The sequence below is a fragment of the Mesoplodon bidens genome (assembly GCF_964165515.1).
Source record: "Mesoplodon bidens genome assembly, chromosome: 7".
In the NCBI taxonomy this organism is placed as follows: Eukaryota; Metazoa; Chordata; class Mammalia; order Artiodactyla; family Ziphiidae; genus Mesoplodon; species Mesoplodon bidens.
This window is the reverse complement of record NC_138164.1, coordinates 104,673,984-104,695,814: the sequence shown is the minus strand read 5'-3', so window position 1 is coordinate 104,695,814 and position 21,831 is coordinate 104,673,984. Positions and strand designations below refer to the sequence as shown.

The following is a 21,831-nucleotide window of genomic DNA, read 5'->3' as shown; positions in this document are numbered from 1 at the left end:
TATCCCAAGGTTTAGAGAGAGATTCCATTTTCTTATCCAGTTTTCCTTAGGATCGTGGAAGATATTTCCTGGAAAGGATGTTTAATAGAACATAAGGTTTAAACTGACAGCCTCTTCTGAAAAGTACTGCACAGTAAAAACTAGACCAGGGGCCCCCAACCCCCTGTTAGGAACCGGGCCGCACAGCAGGAGTTGAGAGCGGGGCAGGCAAGCGAGCAGAGCTTCATCTGCCGCTCCCCATCACTAGCATCACCGCCTAAATAGCCCGCCCCACCCCACCCCCTCCCTCCGTTCTGTGGAAAAATTGTCTTTCACGAAACCGGTCCCTGGTGACAAAAAGGTTGGGGACCGCTCATCTAGACTAAAACAATGAGATATCCAGACCACCAAACTTCAAATAAATTACTTTGCTATATATGTCAAGTAATACCTTATAGTTTTTTTTTTTTTTCTAGTGTAGTTTATCTGTACTTCTTCAAATCCTCCCCACTTGCATTTCCTCATGTCTACAGATGGCAACTACAGGGTCATTTTTTTATTTTTTTTAGCTCAACTCTCTGGTATTTACAGGAAGACAAGAACAAAATGCTAGGCTTGGATTTAGGTGCAAAGAAGAATGCCCTTTCAGAACCAAAACCACCAAAGACCTTTTTATGTTTAAATACTGCTGCCTTCCCGCCTGTCCTTCTGAAATGTCTTTGCTTGTGTTAAGGCACAGTTTCCCCTCTTGTGCTCTAGATCCCACACCCTTCCTTTTCTTCTGAATTTTTTGACATTTTATTTGAAAAATGAAAAACACACCCATATAAAGGACACACCCATACCCATCATTCAATTCTCCCCCTCTAGAACCTGTTGATATGCTGAGAGGCATCCTATCTAAAAACCTAACAACAAACCCTCCCTTGACTCCATAACCCCGCCCCCACTTCCTCTCTAAGCAAAGCTTCTTGAGAGTTCTCTGTTGTTGTCATCTCCACTTCTGTTTATCTATCTCAGTGTGTTTCAACAGGATTTCATCCCCACCATTCCAAGACAACACCCGTCAAGGTCACCACCGACATCCATACTTCCAGATCAATAGTCAAGTCTCCTTTGCTAGCTCCCATTATAATTTACCTCTTATGTTTGGAATGCCCTGAAAGTCCATTATTCTGCCTCCTTCTGATTTCCACTTACACAGTCCCTATGTGACTTCATCCAATGCCATTGCTTTAAATGCCCTCTGTAGGCCAAAAGCTCCCACGAACCTTCAACCCTAACTCTCCCCAACCCTCCAGACTCATGTTTCCAACTGTCTATGTGGCATCCCCTATAGATGACTAATAGCTCAAACTTAAAACGCTGCCGAAGTAGAACTCCTGCTGTTTCCTTTTCCCCTCCCAGAGTTTCCCCAATCTCAGATCGGATCTAGTTGCTCAAGTAAAAAATGTAGTAGTTGCTCAAGTAAAAAAATCATCTTAGATTACCCTTGCTTTTCCTCACCTCTCCCATCAGCAAGTCCTATCAATTTTACCTCCAAAATATTCCAAGGCAATCTACTCACCAACTCTACCTCTGCCGCCCTCTTCTAATCCATTCTCACATTGAAGCTACCACAAGTCTCCTAATTTGTGTCCTTGCTTCTTCTCTTGCCTCTATAACCCATTTTCCACACAGCAGCGATCTCTTCAATGTAAATTATTGATAAATCATGTCATTCGTCTAACCACCTGCTATGGTCTGCATTTCTGTGCCCCCCCACCCCAATTCTTATGCTGAAATCTCCGAAGATGCTGGTATTAGGGGATGGAATCTTTGAAAGATGCTTACGTCATGAATGTAGAGTCTTCATGAATGGGATTAGTGCCTTTATAAAAGAGGCTCCAGAGAGCTTCCTGCCCCTTTCACTATGTGAGGCTACAGTTGAGACAGGCAATCTGCAACTTGGAAGACAGCCCTTAGCAGAACGTGACCATGCTTGCTTGGTGCCTTGATTTGGGCCATTCCAGCCTCCAAAAATGTGAAAAAATTTCTGACGTTTATAAACTACCCCAGTTTGTGGCATTTTTTTACAGCAGCCTGAAGGGACTAGGACATTACCCCTCTCCCATCATTTCCCACTGCTCTTGGATTACAAAAGCCCTACATTATCTGGTCTTTGCTGTCCCCCTGCCCCCAACCCCAGCCTCAACTTTTACCACTCTCCCCCAGATTCACTACACTCCAACCACACTGGCCTTTCCCTTCATCCAACACATTGTTTTTTTTTTTTCCTTTCTTAGGGTTTTGCACTGTTTCCTCCACCAGGAAGATTTTGCCCCAATTTCACACAGCCATTCAGGTCCTAACTCAAAATGTGTGCTCAGAAGAGGCCTTTCCTGACCATCCAATCTAAAAAGCCTCCCAGCCACTCTCTCCTATCACCCAATCTTAAGTCTCTGCACAGCACTTACCTTTTTATGTTTAGTGTAAGCTCTGTAAGACTTTGTCTATCTTGTTCCCCCCATCTAGAATGGTCCCTGTCACATAGTAGGTGCATGATAAAAATGTGTGGAAAGAATGAATGGGGACTTCCATGGTGGCGCAGTGGTTAAGAATCCGCCTGCCAATGCAGGGGACACGGGTTCGAGCCCTGGTCCAGGAAGATCCCACATGCCACGGAGCAACTAAGCCTGTGTGCCACAACTACTGAGCCTGCGTTCTAGAGCCCGTGAGCCACAACTACTGAGCCAGCATGCTGCAACTACTGAAGCCTGAGCACCTAGAGCCCGTGCTCTGCAACAAGAGAAGTCACCTCAATGAGAAGCCTGCGCACCGCAACGAAGAGTAGCCCCTGCTCGCCGCAACTAGAGAAAGCCCGTGTGGAACAACGAAGACCCAACATGGCCAAAAATAAATAAAATATAATAAATAAATTTATTTAAAAAAAAAAAGAAGGAATGGATGAAAGGCATCATGATACTTATTCAATAATGCAAGTCCAAACCAGGAATGACAATCATTTGCAAGAGATCAAAGAGAATGGGCTCTCCCAGCTTACTACCTGAAAGCTCAATTTACATTTTGACTTATGGTCTGGTTCCAATTAAACAACAGATTTAGCATCTATTTACCTAAGTGCAAAGGAAAGGGGACTCATCATAAAAAATTCACCTGCTTAGCTCACAGGTGGGCTCTTGGCTTTCTTCTCCTCTAGGCATTCAGCAATAAGTCATTACAATAATGTTTCTATAATGCTTAGGGGAAAAACAAAAATTTAAAAAATTACACCAACTTCTGTAATATGGCAAAAATGTTTATTAAAATAGTTTTTTTTCCCCCCAAGTATGAACTTTATTGGAAGGAGTCCTTTGAATTCACTCTCTCATCCTGGACAAACAAGGTAACAAAGTACTATATACAGAATATAAAGCAGTAATAAATTAGCCCACATAGTAGCACAGTGAAAAAAATGGGACTTCTCTGGAACTCAGATCATTCAAAGTGGCAACTCAGGTGATCTAAGAAACCAATTATGTTCTCATGGTTTTCCTTCTGGTTCAAGATCAGAAGAGTTAGGTTACCACCACCTGTTTTAAGAGGTAGAATATACGCTTTCGAGTAGTCCACCATTTACTGGTCAGCCTGGCCTCAAGAGATTCTCATACCTCAGCCCATCTGCCTTAGGTGATGGCCAGAAGATCTCTATGCCCCAGGCAGCAAGGCTTCCTGCTCATCTCTACTTAAGATCCATGAACCGGATATCCATGATGAGAAGGAAGTTCTTAGGCAGTGGGCGGGGGGCTGGAGAGAGAACAGTAAACACCTGATGCTCTAGGTCCACACTGGTCACCACGATGAAGCCGGCCACACTGGTCTCAGAAAGGTTCTCCTCTGTGCCCTCAGCAGAGCTGACACTCAGGAGGTGGTGCACCATATCTCGGCCAGGGGTGACGGGTACTAGCTTGAGCTGATTGTCCTCCTGAGACATGCCCAAAGGCAGACAGGAGTCTGGGATGGTGGGTGCCCCAACTTTGTAGATTTTCACATCTGAAAATTTGACATTGAAGGCGTGGGGATAGAAACAGCCCCGGAATCCATAGAAATACTCACGGATACGCTCATCCCTACATTCCCGCCGGAAGTCCTTGGAGCGCTCAACCACACCCCCGGATTTAGGGAGCAGCACAGTGCGTACAAAGTGAGGTAGGTCCCGTTTCAGTTCATTGTACAGTCGTTCTTGATCCAGAACCACAACTACATCCACCTCAAAGGCGGAGGCTGCATGCACCAGTGCCTGGTAACCAGAGCCCTTGACCCAGCCACAGGTGTTAATGACACAGCCACTCACAGAGGCCCTTCGGTTCACTTCACACCTTTGGTTGAACACATCTGCTAAACGAGATGTAATCTGCAGAAGAAAGGACAGAGGTGAGGGGAAAAAAAACCCACAAAAACAAACCAACCCACAGCTCTCTTACCCTTCTTTAGAATAAGTGGAATTAGATATAAAAAAAAATGGACATTCTTAATGGCTGTGGTTGTGACCCCATAACGTGGATTTAATTTTTATTTTATGTTGCTTCTTCTGTCTCTTGTGTTTCATGTCCTAAGTAGAAATTTAGTAAATCACTTAATAGGTCCATAGAAACGTTTACCAATCTGAGGTTGACTTATTTTTGAAACTGTCGTTTTCAAAATCATGTGACAATAATACCAGCTGAGAGGGAGCAAAGAATTTTTTTTTTTTTTTTTTTTGTTACGCGGGCCTCTCACTGTTGTGGCCTCTCCCATTGCGGAGCACAGGCTCCGGACGCACAGGCTCAGCGGCCATGGCTCACGGGCCCAGCCGCTCCGCGGCATGTGGGATCTTCCCGGACCGGGGCACGAACCCGTGTCCCCTGCATCGGCAGGCGGACTCTCAACCACTGCGCCACCAGGGAAGCCCGGGAGCAAAGAATTTTAACTGGCAAACTTCTCCACAGCTTCCAACCCTGACAGCAGCCCTCCCCTCCACCCCACCTTGGCCCTGGCTCTGACCTTATTATAAAGCTTGATATTGGTGCCAGGGGTGGTGGAGCCAAAATGATACACCAGAGGGGCCTGGATAGAGAATCCCTCTTCAACATCTGCTGGCCGCTCAATGTAGAGGGCCCCCATGGTACCAGGGATGGACACAGAGCCCTGGCCCACATCCAACTCCACGTAAGTGGGCCGGCGGCCCAAACGCACTGCGTAGTTGAGCAGCAGACGGCACACTGTGGACTTGCCCACATCAGTGGGGCCCACTACCATCACCCGGGGCCCTCGCTCTTCTTCCTTCTCCGCCTGCCTCCGCATCTGCTCCAAAGCTGTATGAGTGTTGAGATAAAGCAACATAGGGGTGTCCTTGGAGACATAAGCCACCTCGGTGCGGCCACTGAGCTGTAGAGAACAGCCATGCCAAGTGAAAACAGCCACCTTGGCACCAGCATCAAAGGTGAATTTCTTGTTTCGGGTCAGCTCTGTGCCAAAGATTTCTGCCATGCCAGCGAGCAGCTCCAACTGAACTGACTGAGATGCCTCCACCTCAAAGCGAAGTTCTGTTTCTCGCTCTAGTTCAAATTTAGTAGTTGGCTTCTTGTCATCATTGGCCTCCTCTCCCATCTTTTCTGTGTGGCTGCTGTGCCTAGAACACAAATATCAGATCTAAACATAAGTCAGGACTCACTTCAAAATCCTCCAGTGGACGTTTCTCCTTACCTTGCTTCATACTTCTTCTTACCTCTGATCACCATCTGTCTCACTATGTATTTGTCTACCCTCACTAGAACGTACGGAGCGGGGTATTTTTGTTTGCTGCTGTAACTCTAGTACCTAGAATACGGCTTGACAACCCAAAGGCACCTCTATAAAAACACCCAGTGAATACATGACTCGGAGTAAGAAGAAAACGGTATCTACAGATTGAAAGACTTGATTACATCACCTTCATCGCCCTACTGGGATACTCCAGACTTAAAAAGGCAACCTAACCCTCTTAGTCAACAAGAAAGGGAGCCAGCAATCCGGATGCAAAGCAGAGAATACCGGGTTCGGACTCAAAACAGCAATAAGAAAACAGCTCAGCAACCACTGGTAGTGTCTTTAGACAAATAAATCACTTAACTTCTCTGTACCTTTTCCTCAGTTGTCAACTGAAGGAACTTACACTTCCTCACACAAAGTGTTGTTCTGGGGATTAACAGCGATTGCTGAAATGGGGAAAAAAATCACTACATAAACTAGAAAACGCCGAGGAACAGCGAAGAACCATCTCCGATCCCGGATCGCAGCTCTAGGTCCAGCATCTGTCCCAGCCTCCCCAGGCACCGAAATCTGCCCAGGCTCCAAGGAAGCGACGGTTGCGTTCCTGAGCTTATTACCTTACCTGTACAGCCACGAGCCCAAACTTGGAAACCAAAAAGCCCTCACTAATTAGGACCTAAACCAAACAGCTAGCCACGCTCGCCTAGACCCACACCGGAAATTCAGGCGTTTCCGCACTTGCGCAGTGGAGAAGCCGCGGCCACGCGCTACCCCCTGGGATATGTAGTTGTGCCAGAACAGCCGCGAGCGATCGAGCTCGCGCAGCCGCTCGGCTTTCTGGGACTTGTAGTTAATGGATTGTTTTTGATCGTGACGTCAAAGGTGGGCGGACGGCGGCCGTCATTGTTCGCGAAGCCCGGGGGCGGGCGGAGTAGGAGGAGTGGCGGTTACGCCCCCGCGCGGGGCGGGGACCAGCAGAGGGGGCCAACGGTCGCTGAGACGCGGAGGTTGGGGCCTCTGGCCACAGTAGTCCCGCTCACCTGCCGTCCGGGAAGGGGTAGGGCGGCGGGATGCGAAGGGGACTCACTAGTCTAGGTCCCACGATCGCCTGGAAACCGGGAAATTAGCAGAACCCCATTTGGATACGAGGAAACCAAGGGGTAGGGAACGTGGAGGAAAACAGCTTATCAGAGACTAACCTGGACTGTCATCCCCAACCCGACACAATGTTTGCCCCCTAGAGAGCATTAAAAAAATTTTTTTAAATAAACGAATAGAAGTCCAAGAATTTCTTCCAGTTACTCTGCAAGTCAATCATTACCCAACAACCTCTCTCCTATTGAGCGGGGAGTTTTGTTGGGGACTCTGTTTCCCACCCTAAATCCCTGACAGTTATACAAGGCCAGTCATTTAACCCCACAAGCAACAGGCTGGGCCACGTCTTTATGCTTCTGATGCGTTTGGACTTTGGAATCTTGTATTCTTTGCTATGTATGCCACTTGCTTGCTGTGTGACTTTGGGCAAATCACAGACTTAAACTCTGAGACCCAGTTTTTTGACTGTGAACTAGCGATAACAGTACCCAACCTCTTCAAGTCGTTTTGAAGACTGCATAGGATGATGTATGTAAAGTACTAAGCCCAATGCCTGTAACATAGAAAGCATCTGATGTTAGCTCTTAAGTTATTGTAAGTTGAGGAGGGGAAGCTATAACGATGCCATCTATTTGTAGTTTACATTTTTCAAAGCCCTTTCAGGTATCCTCTTTCACAGCCACCTGTAAAGTCAGCTTTATCATCTTCAATTTCAGGTGAGGTAGGAGACTAAGGTAGGTGAAGCGTCTTGCCCAAGCTAGTACTCAAACCCAAGATTTTGGAGTTTGAGTGCCGTTATAATAATAGCAAATGCATAGTGCCAGATGCCACACAGTGTTCTATGGGCATTACAGGTATAAATCCATCTAATCCTCACAAGAATCCTGTGAAGTACACACTGTAATTGTCATCCCTGCTTTAGAGATGAGTACTTTTTTCAGTCCAGCTCACAGGGTTAATCTGAGTAGAAAAGCCTGGTAAGATTTTCTGGGTTGCCTTTTTCCGGCTGGCCCCATTTTACCATTCCCTTCCTAAGAGTGCCTTCCTCACTTCTTACTTCTTTTAATTATTTAATTATTTTGGCTGCACCGGGTCTCAGTTGCAGCACGCGGGATCTTCGTTGCGACATGCGGGCTCTTAGCTGGGGCACACGTGCAGTATCTAGTTCCCCGACCATGGACCAAACCAAGGCCCCCTGCACTGGGAGCACAGAGCCCTACCCACTGGACCACCAGGGAAGTCCGTCACTTCTCACTTCTCACAGTATTTTTTCTTTGGCGATTTGCTTTAATTATTTAATTCATTCACCACACCTCTATTAGTTCTCCAGGGAACTACCAGGTATCCCCTAATCTTTCACCATTCTTCAAAAATTCAATTCTAGTCTTCCAAATTTGCAAAATTCTCTCCCTTAGTGAGCTCATCCTCTCCTGTTTCCATGCAGTCTATCTCCCAGATTTGTTTCTTTGCCTCTCCCTTGAGGCAATTTCTCCCAGTTATCTGAAGGTCATCTTAATTTGGGTATTGTATAGCCATCTCAAGCTGACTTTAGGGAGAAGAAACCCCTCCCCCCCCTTTGGACTGCTCTCCATTTTGCTTCTTAAACACAGAAAGAGTCAGGGCAGAACACTGAAAGCATCTGTGCTTCCCTACACTCTCCTTCCTCACTTTCAATCTTTCACCAAGCACTCCTGTCATCTCCACCCCACCCCCAAATAATACTGGCCTCACGTGTCTTGTTCATTCTCCTTTCCAGCTAAATCCTTGATAATTTTCTCCCTGAGTTCATTTAAATTAAGTGGCATCCTTTTTTGCTTCCACACTTGCAAACCTTGCCCTAAAAAACTACTCACCTTCCTTTTCCCACTTCCCACTGTTTTCCTCAACAAATGCCTCCTCCACTTACATTTCCCTTCTCATCTGTTGCCCAGGCAAGAATATTTCCCTCTTTCTTTACTCAGTTCTACCTCTCAATTCCAAACCTCTGGTAACATCACTCAAGATACCCACACTGTGTTTTCAGAATTTACCTTAAACCCCAGAATCTTCCCTTATTAAATATTCAGAATTCTTTTCACTTTTTCAGACCCAGCTAGCACTGCCTCCCATTAACCTTATTTCCCTTCCTTAACGTTTCCCCCTCCTTGCTTGTAAAAGATACTTCGTTTTCTGAATGTTAGCCTTGGTTAGAAATCGGAGTTTTTCTCTTAGAGGGTTATGTTCTGTGTCCACCTACTTTAGCAGCTCGCAACACTCCATGATAAATATTCTGGGTCAACTGAAGTATAACTGGAAACCGATACAAAAATAGCAAGAAAGATGTTAAATTCTTCATCAGACATACATTTGGCATGTGTCTCTTGAGCTATCAGAATTTAATAGTCAATCTGCTCTGGGTTTAGGGGTACTAAGTTGAGAACACTGTTTTGAAAGGACAGTAACTAGGGTTTACTAAGTGCCTATCACGTGCCAGGCATTTTTTAGGTGTTTACATGTTGTCTCACTTTACTTCACGTCTCCATGGGGTAAACATTATTAGCTTCATTTAGCAGAAGAGCAGATCAGGGGCACGAAGTTTATCAGTAACTCACCCAGTGGTGTCTGGGAAGTGTATTGGCGGAGCCAGGATTCCAACTCAGGTCTCTCTGAGACCAAAGCCAGACACTTGGACAACATCTGAAGATGCAACTCAACGGCTGTTTTGTGAGCATCTTCTGTATGCAAAGTTCTGCGCTAGGCATCGCAGTCCTGGGATGCAGAGAGGAGTTTCCCAGAGGACCTGCCTCGGAAAGTTTATAGCCCAGTAGAGAATCTTATGTAACGTGGGTGTCTCCGTTTACGAAGCCCAAGTAATTTGGAGGTAGGTGATAAGAGGTTCCTGCATGTGAGATGTCATATTTGGTCTATGACTCCTTCGGGGGTATTCAGCTGGAGGCTTTGAGGCATGGAAGTGGCTGGTACAAGCTTGGGGACACTCTATGCCATATGTGACAATTACTGTGTCTTTCTTTTCCCTGCGTCAAGGCTGGTACCAGAGCTGAAATGGGAAATGTATCATCTTGAAGGTGTGTGCACGCTCCTGACTCTGCACCCGTCTCTCGTTGTCACCCGCCTAGCCACCACCTTTCCTCCAGTCCTGCCACCCGTACTGTACGCCATCCTTGCCCAGCCCTGTCCTTCCCCCAGGTTCTTGCTGTCTCCTTGGCCACACTGCCTTCCTCCTCAGCAGCCAGCCTCTCCTCTTGCACCCGCCCCTCCCGTCCCGCCCCTCTGCTCCCATCCCTTTGCATCACTCCCCCAGCCCCGTCCCTCAATGCCTGCGCGCTCCCTTCCTCCCAACCCTCCTCCTGTGTCTCCCAGCCCTGCTCTGACGTGGGAGGTGAGGGGGGTGGGGGGATGGATGACTCACAGTGTTATGATGCAGCTCCACAACATACAGCTACATTCACCCACAGCCCGAGGTACAGACGAGAGACAACCTCTGGCCCCCTAGCAGCTGGCCAGCTTTGCAGCCCCAGTCTTGAGCCCCTAACTACCCTCCCCCCGCCCCCATCCCCTTCCCCATTGAAGGAGCGGAAGGAGAAGAGAGAAGAGTGAGCAGAGAGATTGAGAGAGAGAGAGAGAGAGAGAGAGAGAGAGAGATAGACGGAGATCTCTGGAGCAGACCTCAAGGTGAGGGGGCAGCCCTTCTCCAAATGAATCTTTTTCCCTTTGCAAATTTCCTCCTTCTGCTGCGTGCCGCTTTCTCCCCTTTGCAAAAGCATTATTCATCCACCCTTTGTCCTCCCTTCCCCCTCCCCGCTGCCTCCGCTCCTCTCTCAGCTCCTTCATCCCTCTCCAAGCTCTGACGGTTCCCGCACTTATTTCCCAGCAACTCTGGCTGCAGCATCAGGCATCACTGTTTATTGTTTTGCTGCTGGTGCAGACCCCCAAAGCCCGCCCTGGGAGCCGGCTGCGCTGCTAATTATTCGGACCCTACCCTACTAAGGAATGCCAGCCCGGAGGGGGCCGCAGCCTCGGAGCAGATGAGAAAATCCTTTGTGAGCAGGTGTCCCCCTCCCTTTTTGTTCCCCTAAGAGGCACGGGATTCGCACCTGTTTCCTGGAGCCTCCGCCTCGGCGCCTCTGCCGTCAGCGCCGGTTGCTCGGCATCCCCCTCCCCCCGCCCTCCCTCCCCCCCGCCTCCCACGGTCCAGCCCCATCTCACTTGGGGGAGCATCCTCTCCCCAGCACTCAGCTTGCCTTTGTTTTTTTCCCAGTCTTTTGCTCAACTTGCTTCTCTCGGTAATCTGAGATGGGGAAAGAAGTGACCCCTCCTCCCCTCCCGTGAGTGACTCTCTGGCCTTCTGTGCAGCCTCTCCTGAGCTAGATGGGGAAGCAGGGGAGAGAGAGGGAGGGAGGCATGCTGGAGGCTGGGGAAGGAGTCTGAGAGCTAGGACCCGGCCCCCTCCCCAGGCCCCTCGAAGGTGTGCTGGTTGGAGCGCGTCAGAGGGGAACCTGCAGGCAAAGTTGAAGGCAGACCTGCGAAGTGGAGGCTGAAGAGTTGGGCTGGTGAGGAGGGCCCGTCTCCTGCAGCCAGAGCCCAATGTCACCCTCAACACAGCCCAAGGTGTCTTCCTGGGCCCCAGCAGGGGGAGAAGACCTGAATCTGAAGATGGTCTCTGCCAGGGGGTTTTTGTAGACAGAGTGCCTGGCGGCTCCGGGAAGCACTGAAGCAGCAGGGGTGCTGGTGGCCACCGCAGAGGACAGGATGAGAGCCCGTCGACCTGGCTTGCTCAGTCACACTGCCTCGGCTCTGCCTAGTGGCCTAGCATTGCCAGAGCACCCAGCTGGCATCTCGGAACCAGACGTGGGCTACACCGTCCACCATGGGCCTGAAGGCCCCATGAAGGAGGGGGAAGACAGCAGCTCACTTGCTTATCAGAACCAACACGGGACGCCTCCCTCGTTACCCAGCACCCTCAGCCATTCTGCGGCTGGAGTCTGGGCACCTTCCTCAAAATGCTTAATCAAGACCCAGCAAGTATCTTATCTCATGTCACCCACAGAGTCACTGCTGTTTATCCTGCCGTTGGGAGAAGGTGAAGAGAAACATCCTCTGCCTTGGGCCCCAAAGCACGGGTTTTGAAAATAAGAGCCTCCACTTTTGCTGTCCATCTTAGACGCTGCTCCACCCTACAGACACAGCCCAGGAGCGCTGGCCTCCCCAACACAGTCCCCATTGCCCATCAGTTCCAGCTGTCAGATGCGCCCGAAGGAAAGAGAGTTTCTCTCCTAGGCTGGGTGCCCAAGTCCTTAACTGAGGGCTAAGGCAGCAATTACAGAGAGCAGGAAAGAGAGACCGAAGGCCTCAGAGGCTGAGAAGACAAGCCCAGTGTTGCTTCTGGGCCAGAATGAGTGGACCAAGGTGCAAGACTGGGCAGCAGCCACGTCTGAGGTCTTTGGTACCGGATGAGACATCCATCAAGTTCTAGTTCCCAGAATGCAGGACTCCAGCCCCAGAAGAGGGCTGGAGCAGAGTGTGTGTACCTGCCTGCCTGCTCTCCTTCCCTTTCTCATCACGCCCCTCCCTCCCACACAAAATGTGTGATGGACCAATTATATTGCAAACGGAGGCCATGAGAAAGAAGAACTGCCAGGCGCCCCCAACTTTTTAAAGGCTTTGAGCTCCACAGAGACACAGAGCCTACCAGTGCATGTGGGACGCAGATCCTCACAAAAGAACTGAAAACCAAGGAAAGAGCACTTGCAAATGACGTTGCTCCCATGGCAGCGCCGGTGCCGGCGGGCTGCTCTCGGCGGAAAATGGTGGAGGCTGCTCCCGCCCCAGGAGGGAGAGACACCACCTCCTGGGCTAGAGGCCTGGATCCGCTGCCAGGCTCGCCAGAGCAGACTGTCATCCAGGGGACAGGGAGACACAGTGCGACTGGACGCTGAGGAGGGTTGCTGGTGATGCGGGGGGAAGTAGGGGTGGAGGTGAGCGGAGCCCCATCTTCTCCATCCCCGCAGGAGGGGCTCCTCACGCGGTCTCGGCTCTCCTGATGCACCTTCCCCTCTTCCCAGGTGACTTCCATTTCTATCTGGTTCACGTCTGGGGGGGCCCTGGCCGGGCAGCCCCCCCACATCTCTCCTGCCCTGAAACACGGCTCTAGCCAACCTGCTCCGCTGCTTCACCTGCGACCGTCTGTGTGGGAGCTGCACGGCACCAGCCCCTCCTGCCCGCCAGGGCATCGTCCTCCAGCCCGTCATGCCCAGCTGCGACCCTGGCCCGGCCCCTGCCTGCCTCCCCACCAAGACTTTCCGCAGCTACCTGCCCCGCTGCCACCGCACCTACAGCTGCGTCCACTGCCGTGCACACCTGGCCAAACACGATGAGCTCATTTCCAAGGTACGCCAAGTGGGGGGGCCTGCCACTCCCCTCCGCTCTGCCCCCAAGGTAGCCCAAACATCACCTAGGGGTGAGGCAATGAAGCCCAGCCTCCCTCCTCCGCGTCCCGGGGGGACTCAGTGCAAGGGTAACCCTGGGGTCAAGGGATACCCAGTAGTCACTGTCTGTCTATCCTATGTCTCCACAGTCCTTCCAAGGGAGCCACGGCCGAGCCTACCTGTTTAACTCCGTGTGAGTCTACCTCTCTCCTTGTGCATGTGTGCTTGTGTTGTGAATAATTTTCCTCTGGGAGAAACAGGGTGAGCCATCTGAAGGTGGCTTTGCACCTGCTGCCTTTGCCTCTCCTTTGGCGAAGCGGTTCAGGAACTCGGTCTACAGTTCTTCTGCGGGGGGATTCTGGGCAGCTCTGCAATCCCAGCACCGGAAGGAAAAGGCCTAGGCACTAGCCAGAAAAGGGTGGATTGCTGAAGGCAGGGGCTTCCATTTGGAGGGTTAAGCTCTCTCCAGATGGAAGGTCCTTTGGGCTGTTCGGGGCCTAGACTGACAGAGCGACCCCACCGGGTCCTGGGTCCTTCCTGTTTCCTGAGACAGGGTCAACGTGGGCTGCGGGCCAGCTGAGCAGCGCCTCCTGCTCACGGGGCTCCACTCGGTAGCTGATATCTTCTGTGAGAGCTGCAAAACCACCCTCGGCTGGAAATATGTAAGTACCGGCGGGGAGAGGGCCACCCTCTGAAGGGGAGTCTCCATGGCCCTCCAAGCCCCAGTGCCCACATGTTAGGTCTTTGCATGATCCAGAGGGGAGAGGGAGCTAGTAGTGGGTTGGACTGGGTGGGGGTTAGCGGGGTTGGGGTCAGGGGTAACACAGGTGGCCGCAGGAGTGCCTGGGAGGGAACCGCTCTGTCCTGCGTTCACGGCGTCCCCTCCATCAGGAACAAGCTTTTGAGACAAGCCAGAAGTACAAGGAAGGGAAGTACATCATTGAAATGTCACACATGGTGAAGGACAACGGCTGGGACTGAGGGGCTCCAGCAGGCTGTGCCCTTCCTCCGCATGCCCCACTCTCCCCACCCCTGTCCCCTGGCCCTGCCAAGCGTCCATACCAGCATGAGTACTGCCCCACCCCTGGGGGAAACCCGGCTCCCGCCAACCCCTCCCCCGCCTCCACCTCATCACTCCCAGGCCCCTTTGGCACGGGGCTCTGGGGTACCCCAGGGGTGTTGAAGGCTCAGGAGTGGGCAGCAGCCAGGGAGACAGACTGGGGGAAAGGGCTGGCTGTGGGGCCTTCTAGCCCCAAGGTCCTGAACATTGAGGGGATGGCGGGGCGTAGACTCAGGCAGAGAGGACCACGGGAAGAATCGGTGTTTGCTCCACCTCTGTGAATGAACAGAGGACCAACCTTGAGTCATGGGACTGGTAGATCCTAGGCCACAGAATAGCAGGTGGGAAAAGGCTCGAGATGGAGTGAAATTTTGGCCTCAGACACCAGGAGATATCAGAGTCTCTAAGGGTGAAGTTTCCCACCCCCGTTTGTAGAAGCAAGGATTCGTTGGGGGTGGAAATCCCAAATCCCAGGCCCTGGGTAATAATAAAAGAATCACAGGGGTTTCCATTTCACTCCACTTGTTTATCTTGGCACTAAAGAGGCACTTTCAAGTATCTGACCCTTGCGTGGGGTAGGGAGAGTTGCCCTGGAACAGCCTCACCCCCAGCTGGCAGATTCCAGAGCAAGCAGGCTTTGTGGGCGTTCTCCGAGGCCCAGCCACTGCTCCCTGGCACCCAGGCCCTTGGGGGGGAAGGCGGGAAATCAGTGCTACGGGGCCAGGCTTCCTCGTGGCTGCCACCAGCGAACGAAACTTTTGTATGATACATAAAGTGTTTGGGTCTATTTTTAATAAAAAGGGGAAAGCAACTGTGAGGCATTCGGTCCTCTGACTTTTCTTCCTCATGCAAGTACCATACCGGTCACATACACCCCCATCCCACGCCTGTCCCTTCACACCACTAGGGGGCAACAGTTGCTTCGTCAATGGCAAGATACCAGGGGATGGAGATTCAGGTGAGGTTTTGCTTATTAAGAGATGGCTTTTGTGAGTGGTATTCCAGCTGGAGCATCCAAAACAGCTCCTGTCTTTTGGAGCCCTTGACATTGAATCTGCTTTTGCCTGGTTTGGGCACCTGGAAGAGGTTTATTCCAGGACAAGGGTTTTCTTGGGTCCCATTGCCTTTCAGCCTGGTTCTGGAATATTTTGGTCAGCTCATGGCCACACTTAAAGCTAAAAGGAAAATCGATCAGCCAAGGTGCTGCCTTGGCAGCTGATACAAAGTGGAACAAAATAGCTCAAAACTGCAGCATCAATGCAACCGTGTGACGCAAGTGCAGTTTTTGGCAGTGATGTGAAACCTTATTTTTGTGAGGTCACCGTCATCTGCAGGGAGGATTGGCCGCATCATGAAAATCATTGTTTTTGTAAGCTAGCTTGTTATTTACAGATTCATTTATTGATACTGCAACTATTTGTAAGAGCACCTCTTACTTGCCAGGCCTTGTTCAGCACTGGGGATGCAGTGGAGAACAAGGCAGCCACGGCCTGACTTCATGGAGCTTTCGGTCTAGTGCGAGGACAAACAAGAACCAGGCAATTCCAGTAGGTGACAAGGGCTCTGAGCAGGGATGGGGGAGTAAGCTCGGGAGCTTGTAGGAGAGGCTTAGCCTAGACTTAAGGAGTCAAGGAAGGCTTTGCAGAAGTGATGACTATGATGGCACTTGAAGGATGAGAAGATGGGTGGGCAGGGCTTCCCTGGTGGCGCAGTGGTTAAGAATCCGCCTGCCAATGCAAGCAGACACGGGTTCAAGCCCTGGTGCAGGAAGATCCCACATGCCACGGAGCAACTAAGCCCGTGCGCCACAACTACTGAGCCCGCGCGCCACAACCACTGAAGCCCGTGCACCTAGAGCCCATGCTCCACAAGAGAAGCCCACGCACCGCAGCGAAGAGCAGTCCCTGCTCGCCGCGACTAGAGACAGCCTGCGCGCAGGCAGGAAGACCCAACGCAGCCAAAAATAAATAAATAAGTGTATAGTTAAAAAAAAAAAAAGTTACGTGGGCAGAGAGGAAGACTGGGGGGGAGGGGGATATTTCTGGCCGAGAGAACTGTGTGTTAAGTGGCTCAAGTTTAGATGAAATAAAAGTTTCCAAAGCTGGAGCACAGATGCAAGTGGGTCAGATGAGATAGCAGAGGAAGGATAGGCAGAGGCCATAATACACTTAGGAATTTCATCCCAAGGGCAATGAGGAAACACTGAAATTTTCTTGTTTCTTAATATGTGGAGTCCCATCACCAAATGGCTGTTTTGTGCCCAGAGAAGAGGCTCAAAAGAAATGTTAAGAATGAAAAAAAAGGAACATGAAGCTAACTGTACCGTCTCAAATACTGCTGTCAACGTCAGGATGGAGGGCTGTCTGGGCAGAAGGGAGGAAGAGACCTGGAAGACACAGGTGCTAGAAGAAGGCAAATCAAGCCGTGAAGGAATGATGTCCAGCACCCCATCTGCGAAGCCTGATGGGGGTCCGTCGCATCATTCACTTCCCACATGCCTGGTGATGCCTAAAGCCTTCTCTCAGGTTCCAGCAAGCGACCCAGAAACCCTGTCCGTCTCAGTCCCACTTCCTGCACCGAAGTTCAGGAAGGCTTGTCCTTGAAAATCTCTGACTTTGACTATCAGACACAAACTAGCCACCTTCTTAAAGCTCCCCAAATCTGCCTCTCTCTCAATATACTTATTAAGCCAACTAGACACTGTGGGAAACAGGGAAGTAACTGGCAGTCATTGCCCTCAAGTTCTTTGTAGTCTTTCCTGGAAGAATCATTCTGCGAGTTGGGTTCAAGGGATCCTATTTAATCTTCAAGATCAGGCCATGGGCAGTGCTGTCCGAATCTTGGATGCCCAGACAGTTGTGCCCTGGAGAAGCACCACTGTCAAATACCCTGTGACTAAGAAGGGTCATGCTGGGAACTGCAGGTGGAGATGAGGTCGCCTTTTTCTGCCCAAGAGCCAGGGAAGGAGCTGCAGGTGTGGAATGCCAGGGGCACACGAGCTCCTGTCCCCAGGGAGCAGTCCTTTCAGGTTAGCCCTTTTTCCTTTCCTGGGCATCCCCTTTTTCTCATGGAGGTCTGTTCTGGTCCTAACAGTGATTCTCCCAATCTTATCCACCCACCCTCCAATCCCAAACTGAGTCTGGGAACTCCTTCTAAGCCAACAAGCCACTACTTGTATCTTTAAAGGCTTGAACCTTTGGAAGATACACTCATACAACCAGCAGGTGGCATCAAAACCCTCTACCCCTCAGCTCCGGCAATCTCTCAGTTGAGAATCTACTCAACCCTCTCCAAAAAGACTGGTGAGCTGTCAGACTTAGGACAAGATTAGATCTAGGCTCTGCAATTTAAGAGCTGTAAAACTTTGGCAGCTCTGCTTAAACCTTTCCGACTCTCAGTTTTTTCATCTGTAAAATGGGGGTGCGACTTGCCAAAGTCATTAGAGGTCCACCATAATGTATTTAGTGTCTAGCACGTGGAAGCGCTTCCATACATGTGAGCTATTCGTAGGACGACTCACAGAGAGGATTCTGGGTGAGGAAGTCTCAACGCTGAGGAGGCACAGCTGGCGCTGGGTAGCACTACGCGGCCAATGCCCTTTTAACATTGCACTGCTAGTGATAGGCGCAGACAGTAGCACAATGTGAAAAGAGCTCCGGCCCGCAGCAGAGGCATGCCGGCCCTGCCTCCTCGCCCTCTCCCCAGTCCCCGGGCCACTCAGCTCTCTTGGCCTCCCTCTCTGCCCTTCTCATCTTCAGTACAGCCTTCCTCCTTCTCTTCCGTTCTCAGCGTAGATCCTCTATTTTCCCTCCACTCCTCCTCTGGCCTTCTTCCTCACGCCCTTCGTAGCATTGAGACCACCTTTCCCCTGAGGTTTTGGGGCTGGGGGAACAGGGTCCAAGGAGGCAGCTTGGCACTCAATCTTCACAGGTAATGAGCGGTAGAACCCTCCCCAGATTTGGAGGTGACATGAAGCTGTGTTCATCTGGATTTGTATCTCCGGCAGCTTCCCTCCAGAGAGGAGCTGGCTGACCAGGACCAGAGAACCCTCTCTTCCTCCCTAGGCCAAAGCTCGCTCTCCTTTTTAGTTTAGATAAAGGGAAGTTCTAGGCCTTAAGGGGACAGCCTCAGATGAACCTTCAGGACCAGAGGGATGGTGGAGAAAAGGCACAGGGTCCCCAGGCTGCACAGGAGGGGAGGTGCTTCTGGAGGTAGAAGCTGCGGGTAAAGCCCCGCCTCTGCATCTCCTCTTGGAAGTCATTAGATCCACTTTATGGGTTCAGCATTAAACGAAACGGTGTGGTTGATTCCCTCACCATTAGAGATAGGCTTTCTTTCATTGGCAGTGGGATCAGAATCCGAGTTGTTTCTTGTTTATCCAGGGACTCCAGTTAGGGAGCTTTCAGCTCACCCAGAACTTCCCCATCCTGCCTGGTCTAACGGGCTTAAACCCTGGATAAACAATCCTGACACCAGCCAAAGGTTCAGAGCCAGGCAGAGCTCTAGGGTGGCACATTCCTGGCTAGAGCTGTGGCCCCGGAAGCTCAGCTCCAGTTCTGACCTGGTGAACTGTGTGCAGCCCAGAGGGTCAGGGGCCGTGGGGATAACTCCCCGGTGCACCGATCAGCGAAGGCCTCCAGGAGATAACCTCCACCTTCCACAGCCGGCCGGAGGAATGGCGGACAGTCTCCCCAGTTGGGAGCTCTTCCTCTGGGCTTCCCCTCCGGCCCCCTCCCACCCCCTCAGGAAGCAGGAGAGCCTCTCTCCCGCCTTCCTAGGCAGAGTTTGTTCCTGTAATCTGCAAAACGTTCTAACGGACGGGGACCCAGGCCCCACTAGGGCCAGTCGCCAGGCCTCTGCTCTTGGGTTGAGCAAAGCAGTCCCAGCAGGGAACTGGATCATGCCAACAGGGGGCAGAGGGGCAAAGGCAGGACTGCCCAGCAAGTTCCTGGAGGTGAGGGGAAGATTCCTCACCGAGGAGTTCCCAGATCTCTCCCGGGGGCGAGAAGGGAGACGGGGCTGGGACCAAGGTCCCTTCGGCTCTCACACCCAACTCACTGCAGAGCGGGCCCTGCGATTCAGCAGCCAGCAGGGCCCGTCCCCCAGCGTGGGCCCAGGAGCCATCCCCCAGCTCCTTCCAGAGGCGGGTGTGGAGACCGAGGAGGAAATGGGGGAGGGGAAGCCCCGGCTCAAGTTCTCTCCACTCCCCCTCCTCATTGGCCACCATCTTCCGGGCCCTGCTCCCCGGAGCAGCGGGGGATGGGGCCCAGCCTGCGGAAGGGAGAGAAAGGGCAGGTGGAGGGTTAGCTGGAGCGCCAGGGGCAGGGGCTGGCCCCGACTGTCCCCTCCTCCCCCCTCCCCGCAGCCATGGCGACTGGAGGGGGAGGGGCCCGGGAGGGTCCTGAAAGCCCCGTTCCGTGAATGGGCTGAAAGGGGCAGGGGGAGGGGGGGGAGGGGGGTGCATTCGCCCTCAACGCCCAACGGTGCCCCCCCCTCCCCCAGGACACACACACACACCTAGAGGCTGGACCACACACGCGCGCACACACAAACTCCCAGCCACACTCGCTGCACAACTCAGCCCTCACTACACACTTACCCAAACAGCAAGCCCCGGAGTGTGAAGCCACGGCTGCTCCACGGAACACACCCCTCAAAACCCCACAACTCTCAGCCCAAGAACGGGCCTCACACGCACACACAGCCCCTTGGCTCATCCACAACTTCTCAAGATGCACAACTCCCCGCCCGGCTGCAGCCCTTCGGCCACGGCGCTTCCCTCTGCACACACCCGCCAAGTCCCCGGCACGCCCGGCCCCAGACGGCCCGGCCTCAGCCCGGCAGCAGCCGCCCTCCCCTGCGCACCACCGCCCCGCGGGAGAAGGACCGCGAAGCCGCCCCAGCACGACGTGCCTGCTGCTCGCCAGTTACGAGCGCTGCGAAAGGAACAAATGGAAGAGATGCCCACGAGGGGAGGAGGACGAACAGGGGGAAGGAAGACGAGGGGAAGAGCCCAGACCAGCCCCCTCCCCTCACCGAGAGAAGAAAACCGAAAATCGGTGGCGTTACCCCTCAGGGCGCTCAGATACCTACACAGTGCGCTTCCTTACGTTCCTCTGCCTGCCACCTCCTTCTTCCCGGGCTCTTTCTCTGCCCTTCCCTCCCTCTTGGCTTCCCTCCCTGGCCTCGCACCCCCTCTCTCACGCCCTCTCGCGCCCCGCCGGCTCCTCTCCCGGGCCGGGCTCGGATCCCCGGCGGCCGCCCCTCCGGCCGCCGGCCGGGACCAAGGTAGGTCCGGGCACCAAGCGGCCGCCGCGCCCTGGCCTCTGCCGATCTCGCTCTTCCCCCCTCGCCCCCTTTCTCCTTCCACACTCCCTGCCGTCCATCTTGAATACTTGGGATTCTTGAATGGAGTGAGCAGGATCCGCTCCCCCAGGCTCCCATTGGCTGTGGGTTAACCCTTTTGAAACGAGATCCTCCCTCTCATTGGCTGCCAGGCTCCCCTCTTCTCCCCCAACCCCCATCCCCTCCGCCTCCCAGCAGCCGGCGAGGTCAGGGCGCTCCCGGGCGCCCCCTCCCCTGGCCTCTCAGCCCCCCGTACCTCCACCCCCGGACGCCGGTCTCCCTGCCCTTAACATCACACCCGCCACAGGGCTGCAGGTGAGGGCAGATCCGGTTCCCGCCAAATGCGGCCCCAAGGGTGGACTGGCAGAAACCCTGTTCCCAGATGCCCCTCGTGCTGGACCTGGAGACCTTAGAAGATGCAAGAGGTGCAGTTTCCTGCCTGTCTCCCAACCCTCCTTGAGCAGAAGTACCTCTCCAACAGGGAATCCACGCAGCCTTTCAGCTTCACCCAAGGCGATCCGAGAGCGCTCCCAAACCAACCAGCCCCCTGGGCCGGGCAGGAAGAGGGCAGCTCCGGAAAGAATATCTGAGGCTCTTCTGAGAGGCTAGTTCCCTGACTGCCGCAGGGCAGGTCTGACCCTACCAGGAATGCGCAGCATCTGGAGCTCTGCTCAGTCACAAACATCCCCTGGGACCAACCAACGCAGCCGCCTGGCCCTGTGCTGGACCCACTAGGGGCTCTGAGCTGGGAGCCCAGAGGGGCATAGAGGAAGGAGGCAGCAGGGGGTAGGGCAATGAATCAGGCCTGGGAATGGGGTACCTCTGTTCTAGGCCCAGATCTGCCATAACATGCTTCGCCAGGTCATGTCTCCTCTCTGGGCCTCAGTTTCCTGATTTACAAAAGTTTGATCCAGAACTTCCTATAGAAGTTTCTGTGTGAAGATGGAAATGCTCTGTACTGCATCATCCAGTATGGTAGCCACTAGCCACATGTGGCTACTGAGCATTTGAAATGTGGCTACTATGACTGAGGAAATGGCTTGCTAATTTTATTTAATTTTAATCACTTTTAAATAGCCACACGTAGCCAGTGGCCACCATACTGGACAGTGCAGGCCCAGAATCCCAGTGGTCCCGCTGGAGAACAACATCCTAGGA

General features: G+C 52.5%; 2 protein-coding genes across 5 annotated transcripts; one reads left to right on the top strand and one right to left on the bottom strand.

Moving 5' to 3' along the window:
• Nucleotides 1–3,249: 3,249 nt before the first annotated feature.
• CLP1 (cleavage factor polyribonucleotide kinase subunit 1) lies at nt 3,250–21,212 on the bottom strand. Of its 4 annotated transcripts, none has more exons than XM_081239266.1 (3): nt 21,144–21,212; nt 5,002–5,629; nt 3,250–4,372 (listed from the first exon to the last, which is right to left on the bottom strand). In XM_081239266.1, exons 2-3 carry the CDS (start codon nt 5,605–5,607, stop codon nt 3,701–3,703), a joined length of 1,278 nt encoding a protein of 425 aa, XP_081095392.1. In that variant the 5' UTR covers nt 5,608–5,629; nt 21,144–21,212; the 3' UTR covers nt 3,250–3,700. The 4 variants fall into 4 exon arrangements, with proteins under 4 accessions (XP_081095392.1, XP_081095390.1, XP_081095389.1 ...); XM_081239264.1 differs by lacking the exon at nt 21,144–21,212 and adding an exon at nt 6,371–6,474; XM_081239263.1 differs by lacking the exon at nt 21,144–21,212 and adding an exon at nt 5,704–6,466.
• YPEL4 (yippee like 4) lies at nt 10,287–15,126 on the top strand. Its single transcript, XM_081240635.1, has 5 exons — nt 10,287–10,515; nt 12,906–13,230; nt 13,418–13,461; nt 13,822–13,930; nt 14,160–15,126. The coding sequence occupies exons 2-5, from the start codon at nt 13,090–13,092 to the stop codon at nt 14,247–14,249; spliced, it is 384 nt and encodes a 127-aa protein (XP_081096761.1). The 5' UTR covers nt 10,287–10,515; nt 12,906–13,089; the 3' UTR covers nt 14,250–15,126.
• Nucleotides 21,213–21,831: the final 619 nt, after the last annotated feature.